The sequence below is a fragment of the Symphodus melops genome (genome assembly GCF_947650265.1).
Source record: "Symphodus melops genome assembly, chromosome: 17".
Lineage (NCBI taxonomy): Eukaryota > Metazoa > Chordata > Actinopteri > Labriformes > Labridae > Symphodus > Symphodus melops.
Genome location: NC_136707.1, coordinates 23,556,197 through 23,566,424, shown reverse-complemented (window position 1 = coordinate 23,566,424; position 10,228 = coordinate 23,556,197). Strand labels below are relative to the sequence as shown.

The 10,228-nt window shown below is 43.1% G+C and overlaps 1 protein-coding gene and 1 long non-coding RNA gene across 2 annotated transcripts; both read left to right on the top strand.

Moving 5' to 3' along the window:
- Positions 1–523: 523 nt before the first annotated feature.
- copz2 (COPI coat complex subunit zeta 2) lies at positions 524–7,436 on the top strand (the record flags this gene model as incomplete). Its single annotated transcript, XM_079365455.1, has 11 exons — positions 524–616; positions 814–898; positions 1,509–1,600; positions 1,949–2,004; positions 3,390–3,467; positions 3,710–3,761; positions 3,932–3,997; positions 4,449–4,487; positions 5,279–5,311; positions 6,140–6,743; positions 6,781–7,436. Coding segments are annotated over 10 exons (642 nt in total), but the record flags the coding sequence as incomplete, so codon positions are not given.
- Positions 7,437–8,620: 1,184 nt separating this feature from the next.
- LOC306838471 lies at positions 8,621–9,951 on the top strand. Its single transcript, XR_013781088.1, has 3 exons — positions 8,621–9,543; positions 9,644–9,730; positions 9,815–9,951. It is a non-coding gene; the product is annotated as an uncharacterized lncRNA (long non-coding RNA).
- The last annotated feature ends 277 nt before the right edge of the window (positions 9,952–10,228 follow it).

Sequence of the window (10,228 nt, the reverse complement as noted above, 5' to 3'; positions counted from 1 at the left end):
AAGCTCATTGGTTAAGACCAGTGCATGGAAGATTCCTGCAGCCACTGTTTGAGAAGTATGCATGAGCAAGTTCAGTTTCAGACAAACACGTGCAGGAGTTTCACAGAAACCATTAAGGTGGGTACATTTAAAAAAAGATCTTGGACCAGTGCTTGCAAAAGTTTCCCACCCAAAGTTAAAGTCAAATACATGCAAAGTGTCCACAGTCAGCAGCATGCAAAGAGTGTGCAGAGACTTTGAACCATGCATGGGCCCATGGGTCTTCTTAGTGTGGCAGCTGTACGATCCACACCCGTCCTCCTCTTCATCAACGTCCAGGGATCCTGGTCTAAGTTCTGTGATACACTCTGACTGTGAATCTATGCTAGTCAGTGCATAACAGAACTTTGCCCCGGGTCTGAGAACTCTTCCGGGGACATCAAACATGTAGGCAGAGATCAGGCCGAGTGTGTGAAGCAGGCGGTGTGGGGACAGATGGATCCAGCTGTGAGCTCCATGTGACTCAGGAGGTCTCTGTTATTAAAGACGGTCTGTCTTGTCGTTGCAGGAACCTTCACTCTACACAGTGAAAGCTGTTTTTATTCTGGACAATGACGGCAACAGACTTCTGTCGAAGGTAAAGTTTCAGCTCGCTGACCAACATGTCGCGTGTCTTTAGAGCTGCTTTAAGGAACACGCTTGGTAAACATGCAGTTTGTCTGCACCGGGTTGTTAGCATAACGTAGCTTAGCACGAAGGCTGGGGACACGCGTGATGATTGTAGGCGTGGTTTGAGTGGCATCACTGACTCATCGTGGTGCGTTTGTGTTTCAGTACTACGACCGAGAGCTCTACCCGTCCATGAAGGAGCAGAAGAACTTTGAGAGGAACGTCTTCAACAAGACGCACAAAGCAGACAGTGAGTTCTTCTTCTGTGTTTCTGTGTCTCTCACACGTCTCCGGTGTCGTCTGCGACCCCGGCCTGAGGCCTTCGTCTCCCGTTATGTTCACGCCGCTCTTCAACAAAGACACATTTATTTGTCTCCTCAGAGGAACATGACGACACCTGACACCTGCTCTCCTTTCTTCTCCCTGTCATGCTATCTCTCCTCTCCTCTTTGTCCTTCCCTGTCCCCTCCCTTCCTTCCCTCCCTCCCTTCATCCTCCTTTCCTTTCTCCTCAACATACCATCTATTTACATTTCCTGCTTTTCCTCCACCTCTCTTTACGGAGTCAAAAGGTTGATTTTTAAACACTCATGTAAAAGTCTAACAAAAAGTCGGAGACCATAAATTCTGTTTGTGCACACATGCACAAACAGGATCTGTGGGGGGGGGGGTGCCAGAGCTGTCGAGGGTTTGGTGCCTTGCTCAAGAGCAGAACTTGGTACCTCTTCATCTCCTGTCACACCCACATCTCTGTCTCTCTGTTTCTGGTGAATGAAGGCATAAAAACATATGTTTAGAGAAACTTGATGTCTGAGAAGTAAAACACAAAGTTGTCCCTCTCTCTCCGTGTCCTCCGAGCAGACGAGATAGCGTTCGTGGAGGGGATGACCATCGTCTACAAGAGCAGCATCGACCTCTTCTTCTACGTGGTGGGAAGTTCTCAGGAGAACGAGGTAAACCAGAACCTGCGTATGTTCTGACCCCTTGTGTTTCAAACTGGTACTGCAGGCCAAATTCATTTTCATCATGACAGAGAGCTGTCTCAACACAGCATGTTTCCTTCATGTCCGATCACAGAGGAAGAGAGCAGCTCTCTGATTGGTCCTTTAGGATAGTGCAACCTGTTCAGTTTTTATCTTATTGTTGCTCAGTGCAAAAAGTTATTCAAACCCTCCCTCCCTCTCTCTCTCTCTCTGTCTCTCTCTCTCTCTCTCTCTCTGTCTCTCTCTCTGTCTCTCTCTCTCTCTCTCTCTCTCTCTCTCTCTCTCTCTCTCTCTCTCTCTCTCTCTCTCTCTCTCTAGCTGATGCTGATGTCCGTCCTGAGCTGCATTTTTGAGTCGCTCAGTCAGATCCTGAGGTACGTCCTCTCGTCCTCACACACACCTTCAGTGAAGTGGGATCAAAGAACCTGATGAGCAGCTTTCATGAAGCAGACGTAACGTTAGCATCATCAGTGCTAACCTGCACACAGACGTAACGTTAGCATCATCAGTGCTAACCTGCACACAGACGTAACGTTAGCATCATCAGTGCTAACCTGCACACAGACGTAACGTTAGCATCATCAGTGCTAACCTGCACACAGACGAGTCACCGTCATATAAAATCAGAGACGAAAAGAAAACTGTGCGAGCAGAGCTCGGACTCACTGTTCTCATTTTAGATTTTATTGAAAATGTTAAGGGAAGCACAGATGTGTTTTTGTCTGTTTCAGAGTGTGTGTGTGTGTGTGTGTGTGTGTGTGTGTTTCAGTGTGTGTGTGTGTGTGTGTGTGTGTGTGTTTCAGTGTGTGTGTGTTTCAGTGTGTGTGTGTGTGTGTGTGTGTGTTTCAGTGTGTGTGTGTGTGTGTGTGTGTGTGTTTCAGTGTGTGTGTGTTTCAGTGTGTGTGTGTGTGTGTGTTTCAGTGTGTGTGTGTTTGTGTGTGTGTGTGTTTCAGTGTGTGTGTGTTTGTGTGTGTGTGTGTTTCAGTGTGTGTGTGTTTGTGTGTGTGTGTGTTTCAGTGTGTGTGTGTTTCAGTGTGTGTGTGTGTGTGTGTGTGTGTGTTTCAGTGTGTGTGTGTGTTTGTGTGTGTTTCAGTGTGTGTGTGTTTCAGTGTCTGTGTGTGTGTGTGTTTCAGTGTGTGTGTGTGTGTTTCAGTGTGTGTGTGTGTGTGTGTTTCAGTGTGTGTGTGTTTCAGTGTGTGTGTGTTTCAGTGTGTGTGTGTGTGTGTGTGTGTTTCAGTGTGTGTGTGTTTCTGTGTGTGTGTGTGTGTGTGTGTGTGTGTTTCAGTGTTTGTGTGTGTTTCAGTGTTTGTGTGTGTTTCAGTGTGTGTGTGTTTCAGTGTGTGTGTGTGTGTGTGTGTGTGTGTGTTTCCCTCACTGTTGACTGGAACATTATCAGCCACACGGCGCCTGATGTGTGGTTGCTATGGAAACAGATGCAGCAGGGAGATCATTACTGAATTATGTAAATGTTACACATTGTCCTCGTTTCTTTTTTCAACCCTCGTTCTCTGCCGGACTTCTGTGACTAAAAAAACAGAAAAGATATTTTTCTTCAGGAGCTGCTGGTCCGGCGTGGCCTCGCTCTGTTCGCTCTATTCACTCCGTTTCTATGTCGACCTGAGAAACTGACTCAGTCAACACATTTAAGTAAAAGAAACTGAAACTTAGGGCGTTTAACCAACCAGAGCCAAATGATATTTGAATGTGTCCTGTGGGTTATTATGGGCTGCAGGTGGCTGATTGTTTTGTTTCCATGCAGGAAAAACGTGGAGCGGAGGTGTTTACTGGACAACATGGAGGGAGTGTTTCTGGTCGTGGATGAAATCATCGATGGAGGGTGAGAGAGAAATCCTTTATACAGCTCATTAAAGTCAAAACACAACGTGATCTTCATCGCTTATCATTAATACTTAATATGAACCGCTGAACACTTAAAGGAGCAGTATGTCACTCTGACCCCTAGTGTTTAAAATGAGTACTGCAGTCTGAACTCAGAACATCAGAGAGAAAAGGCAGATATGAATCCCAGTTTCCTCGTGTTGTACTCACTCCTGATTGGCTGATTTGTTCTGTTGTCAGGGTGATCCTGGAGAGCGACCCCCAGCAGGTCCTACAGAAGGTCAACTACAGGGTAAGAAAACTGTCAATCATCCAGGCTACCGATCTGACACATGTTTCAGTCGTTGTTGTAAAACATCTGAGCAGCTGTTTGGCCTCGTAGCTTTTCTCCTCGTCTGCTTCCTACCTCCTCTTACCTGCGTCACCTTTCCTTCTCTCCTTCTCTCCTCCGACTGGTGTCAGCTAATGTCAGAGCAAGCCTATGGCTTCGTCCTGTTTGATTACATCACCGGTAACCTAGAGGGACAAACAGACAAGAACCAGCTGCTGTAGACAGACAGAGGGTGAGAGAGAGAGACAGGGAGGGCGAGTGAATGGATGATGGAGGGATGGGTGAGGAAGACGAGCTAAACGCCTGGTGAGAGAGCGTGCTGACTAACAAAGAGGATTGTGCTTTTTATTTTTAACACTTTGGCCAGCTGGTGGCGCTAGAGGAAAAGTCAGAAGGAGTTTGTGACGGGCCTCTGATCAGGCCACGCCCCCCCGATTGTTTAGCTAATCTGACCTAAAATGGTCTTGTGTGTAATCGTAATTTACAGAAGACTTAAAATTAGAGGTTGGAGTCGCCCCCTGCTGGCCACAAAGAAACTGTTTAACCGGCGTGCTCTGAATGTGTTTAAAGCTCTAATCTTGTTTGCAGAGTGAAAAGTGTTTGTCATGTTTCTCTTGTGAACACGATGACGTTGTTTTTGTTTTACAGGCGGATGAAAACCCGTTATCTGAACAGAGCGTCGCCCAGGTAACACACACACACACACACACACACACACACACACACACACACACACACACACACACAACAGTGATAGCATATGCATATTTCGATAAGCCCATTAATTAGGTACTTAAGGACTTAGTTTCCACAAAGTGAGATTCTATCTGAAACGGATTAGCTGCTAACTGTTGCTAACATGTAAATAAATTAGGCCCAGAGGTCAAAGGTCAGGGACTGAATTAGCTGAGGTTCATCAGACTGTAAACATGTTTATTTTAACATAGAGCTCTATGGAGACTGACTCACTGCAGGAGACAGACTCTAGTGGACACTGGAGGAACTGCAGCTGTAAAGTTGGACATGTTAACATCATGTTTCAGTCGCCTGTGACTGCTGAGACTTCTCACAGATAAACACATGAATAATGTTTCATCCACAGACTAATAAACTCTGCTGCATATTTACCTCACGTCTGTTATTAACATGTACGTCTTCAGGCTGCTGCTCACTCACATCATTAGCTCCTCCTCCTTCTTCTGTGTCAGAGGTTAAACAGCCTCTTACAGACTGATCAGCCGCAGCCTGACGCTCTGTCTGCATTCTTCTTCTTCTTCTTCACATGTGCAGCAGCAGCAGCAGCACTGATCAGCTCCACTGTGACTGAACAGACAGATAGCTGGATTAACATTAAAGCTCTTTATAGAGGACAGATGTGAAACTGTCTCTCATCTTTCTGCTCTCGTCTGTGATGATCTGATGTGCATGCTTTGTGTTCTCTAAGCTCTCCTCTCTCTCTGTTGCTTTAACCCTCACAGCACATAACAGAGAAACTGGCTCTGACCTCTAACGTAAGTCTCTACTAACCACACGAAGCTTCTTGTCCTGCAGCATCAAACACACTCTGTGACTTAAGGTCGAGACCCGAGATGATCACTGCAAAAACAAACATAACGAAATAAAACAACTAAAATAATCAACTAAAATGTGAAAAACTAATTTACTGACTAAAACCAAAATATATTTTTTTCCAAAAACTAAACTTTACATAAAGATCTCAAATAAAATAAAATATCAAGAAAGGTCCTCAGTGTTGGTCTTTGACTCGAGCTCGTTGGCTGCAGACGTTCCTTCGAGTAAAGTGAAAGTGTGATAACACACATCAGGTTTTTCTTCGATAAAAATATGAAAGGGGGGCTCAAGGTAAAAAAAAAAAAAAAAAAAAGGTTGGAAACACAGCAGCACAGTGAGGTTTCTGAGCTCCATGCGCCCCCTGCTGTTGAAAAGAGGTACAGCAGCCCCGAGGAAAAAAACATCATGAAGGGACTAAACCAAGAAGAGCTTCATAAAGACGACCTGTTTAACTCCAACGATGACCAATCAGATTTAGTGTCCAAGTCACAGTGAGGCGTCTACACGCTGTCCAATGAGTGTAAATGTCTCCATAATCCAACTAAGGAAGAAAGCTTGTTTCCTCGCTCTGAGGATCTTTAATAAACATCAACAGCCAGTTTGGCGATATGTGCTTTAAAAGACGGCGCACAGTCAGAAAACCCAAACACCTGTAGCTTTTGATCAGCTCGATCAGATTCCTTTAGGAAGTTAAAATCAGCGGGGCATGTTTTGTTTGGCGTCCAGACGCTCTAACGTGTTGCCCTCTCTCTCTCTTTGTTTTCCAGGTTCTGCAGTCGGCGAAGGAGCAGATCAAATGGTCCATCCTGAAATGACCCAGAACACAAACACATGTTTTTATAGCCACGGGCGGGTTTGTAGAGCTTTTAACGAGGCGGTAACGGGTTTGAATCTGTGTTTTTAATTTATTTAGTTTGAGCGCGATGAAACTCCCCGAGAGAAGAAAGTAAAGAGACACGCTGAGAGCAAAGGGTTAAAGGTTAGAGGGCCGAACTAAACGAGCCTGGTTAGTGGTCGATGTTTTGGGCGGAGCAGGATCTTCTCCTCGCATTATTATCTCACAAAGCAGGAAAATAACTGCACGCTTCTTTTGTTTATCAGAGCTGTCAAACGATTAAAATAACCAGGAGTTTAACCTCATGTTTATAATTCCATTATTTTGCATTTGAAAAATAAAACTTGTGCTGCTTTTAGTTTGAAGGATTGTACCGTCTTAGGCCTCGTTTCCACGGTGTGTATTTTTTTTTTTTTTCAATTGTCTTCAAAACTCCGACTGTCAAAAATGTTTCCACTGTTCAGAAAGGCGCTGTTGACGATATCCCCCGTAGCTCTGCTGCCTCCACGTCGTCCTCCTCGCTTTGTATCTGATCGGTTAAAAAGTGTTGACAGGTTCGGACAGGAAGCTTAGCACAGAAACAGGAAGTGCTTAGTGATCCTAAAGTGAGGTCAAACAGCTCAAAGGAAGTGTAACAAAGGTCAATGTGTGATGTCATCAGGTGGTCTACGGGGAGCCTGAAGGGACAAATAACATGAGATTAATGTGATTAACTCGTTAAAGCTGGCGGCCATCTTTTCTTGTAAATAGTGATTTATCAAAGAAAACTGTTTTATACATGAAAAATGTATTTCACCTGAATGTTACATTAGCTGAATATTTCCTGAATGTCCTCGTTAACGGAAAACATCTAAACTGGTGTTTTATAAATAATCGTTTAGATATGAAGAAGTCGAAACCAAATTCATTCAAACGCTGCAAATTCTAGAAAATATTTCTTTTTTTTTTTTTTTTTTTAAAGAAGAGCCATTGTTAACGGTCGTGTTGAGGCTCTTGCACTAAAGTGTCAGGAGGGAGCTTAAAACTGAAACCTCTGCTCATGCAATGAATCATTAAAATCAAAGGGAAGACGATGAACATAGAAATGAACTTTAAAGAATATATTTTGATTTTACCAGACGTTTTAAAATTTTATATTTTCGTAGAGGTGAAACAAGCCAAAGAGAAAGTCGTAGTTTTTTGTGTCATTAATTCATAAAACTGATAATAAATCTGTTTATTTATCCTGACTCAGCGTTTTATTCTTCCTCGTTTGTTGATTATTTTAAAATCTAATCTTTATCTTTTAATTCATATTCAATATTTTTCATTCTGTAAAAATTCCTGAGAAATAAAACTTGTCGTTATTAAATGTTTTAAAAAGATATTAAATGATAAAGATTTTAATGCAAATGCTCTACACAAAGAAAAATAAACAAAACTCATCACAATATTAGATTAAATCTTGTCCTGACCTCTGAACTTCTCTCGTCCAATCAAAACCCACCTCCCCGACCCTTTGATGAATATTAATGAGCTCCGTGAAAAGCTTTGAGGCCGCGGGATTTCATTGGGTAGCGTCATATGACGCCCACAGCCAATCGTTCGTTCTGGTTTGGATTTCCTGTGATGTGATTCGTTGATTCTGTGAACATCTGGAAACACATTATTATTATTAATAATAATAATATATGTATGTATATTATATAATATAATAAATATATGTGACCTTTAAAGGCATTGATCTGTAAACAGGAAGCGAAAGCCGGTTTTATTTGTGTTATATGTATTATTTTTAAAAGAACCATATTAAAATAGGAAATGTAAAGATCTCTTAAACATCACAGAGAAGTTTAAATATGAACACATGTTCAGTAAATTAAATAAGATTAGAAAAAAAATACCGAAATATTAAATCATGCGAAAATAAGTCATCAAAATAGAAAATAAATGAACACAAACAGATCAAAAACGTTAAATTTTTAAACACAACTTCATTAAATATGTGCAAAGTTTAGAGGCTCCGTAACGTAAACAGGAAGTTGAGACATACGTTATCTTTTGAGCTTTCGTTTTGATTAAGGGATAAAAACGAGCCGGAACCGGTGTTTCCATAGCAACGGGCCGTTGCCATGATTATTACAGCGATTCAGAGGTTTGAAATATCATGTGATCCTTTGCTGCTGTGAGATGGGAGGAAGAACGAAAAGTAAAGTCTCCTTCCTGTGAGCTTCATTTAGTTCTTCTGTACTTTAATCACAAACTCACCGGAGGGCTCAGAGAGGACAGCGACCCTTCAGGTAGCTCATGTTACTGCAGACACAGCACCGCCCGGCTAGCGGTGCGCGACGGCGGTTAGACTGTATATTATCCTCCAGTCACGCTCTCCTGTTCTCATCTTTCTTCATTATTCTAAGCCAATCGCGTCGCCCCATTTCCATCTTTCTTCAAAAATGTTAGCCAATCGCCGGGCTGGCTTTCCATCTTTCGCTCGGAGCCAATCAGAAGCTGGCATTCCATCTTTTGCTCCGAGCCAATCACAAGCTAGAATCTTGCCTCGGCATCCCGCCCATAAAGTTACTCCATCAACGCGCCCACTTTATAACGCAGGTACATCGCCGGAGATTTCCATTCATCCACGGAACTTTGTCTCTCAAGGTAAGATGCCTCAAATTCTTGTCACACATAAACTATTGTTTTTTCCGTAGTTAGATCGTTCGTTGTGCTTACTTCGGCTAAACGTTTCCAGGAAAGATCGCTAGCTAGTTAGCGAACTTTGTCATCCAAGTTTAACGTTAACCTGACAGTGTAATAACGTCATAACTTGTAAAAAGGCGGCCGAGCACCTTGCTTGAAACAGTGTATGTGTTTATTCACTAAAATAGCTGTTGCTGTAAGACTTAGTTAGAGCCGAAGTTGTGTTTCTATCGTATTTTTGCCGTGCCATCGCCATTCTTTCATTCATTCATTCATTCGTTGTATCGTCAGGTGTCCAGAGAGCCACTTTATCTTAAAACGCAATATATCATAGAATTGCCCTATTTAACGAGGCTAATGCGTAAAAATGTATTGATAGAAGATGCGTGGAGTTTGTTTGTTGAAGGCGCGAAATTGTATTTCATATTAGCCATGACTGAATAACAGAAAATATGAGCGGGAATCAGACAGTGGGCGCAATTTTCGGATATTAATTTTGATCTCTTTTGGTTATGGATGGCAACAAAAAAACACCGGGCTATGGCTGACGAGGAGTGGATGTCACGTCTACGGAGGTTCGCTGCTTCAGGGGTTTGGCCCTCGGATGCAGGAAACAGGCCTGCTCCCCGCCAGAGAAAGTGGCATCAACTTTATGATAAGGTATAGTTGTATAAAGCAATAAGAGTCACACATGATAAGGCTTTTCCCCCCCTTTTTTTAAATAAGCACTTGATTTTTTTTTTGTCATGAAATATTACAGATTGAGAAATGCCCAGTGCAGCTCAGAGGACAGGCATCTCTCTTTGGGGGGCCACGGACATGTTGCTGCGGTTTCCATAATACTAAGGTATTTTTAAACTAACATCAAATTCTAGTTATGTTGTTTTGTTGTTTTTTTCAAATGACTTCATATGTTTTTATACATCTTTAGCCGTCCAGCTCAGTCTCTGTCACTGCTATGATTGGCACTGCTCAAGGACAAGGCCCTTCAAGCGCCACTCCTTCATCCTCACCATCAGCATTAGCTGGACCTGGGCAGAGTCCTAAAAGGCCCTCTTTGACTATGGCTATGGTAAATCTTTATTCTGTTATTACGTTTGTGGCTCCTCCAAAGCTCCTGTATGTGGACTGTGGTTGTTGTAAGCAGGATGGGGAGGAAACAAAGTTAAAGGCCAGATTTGGTGGATGGCCAGACGTTGTAGTGAAGCTTGACATCTACCACTTCATGCGCCGGCTGGCATCAGGATGCACCAAAGATGCCCATCCCCTTTACCCCATCTTCATGGCTCGTCTGTCCTGCTGCATCTTTGAGTGGGATGCAGGAGACGTTGCCTTGCTGCGCCGG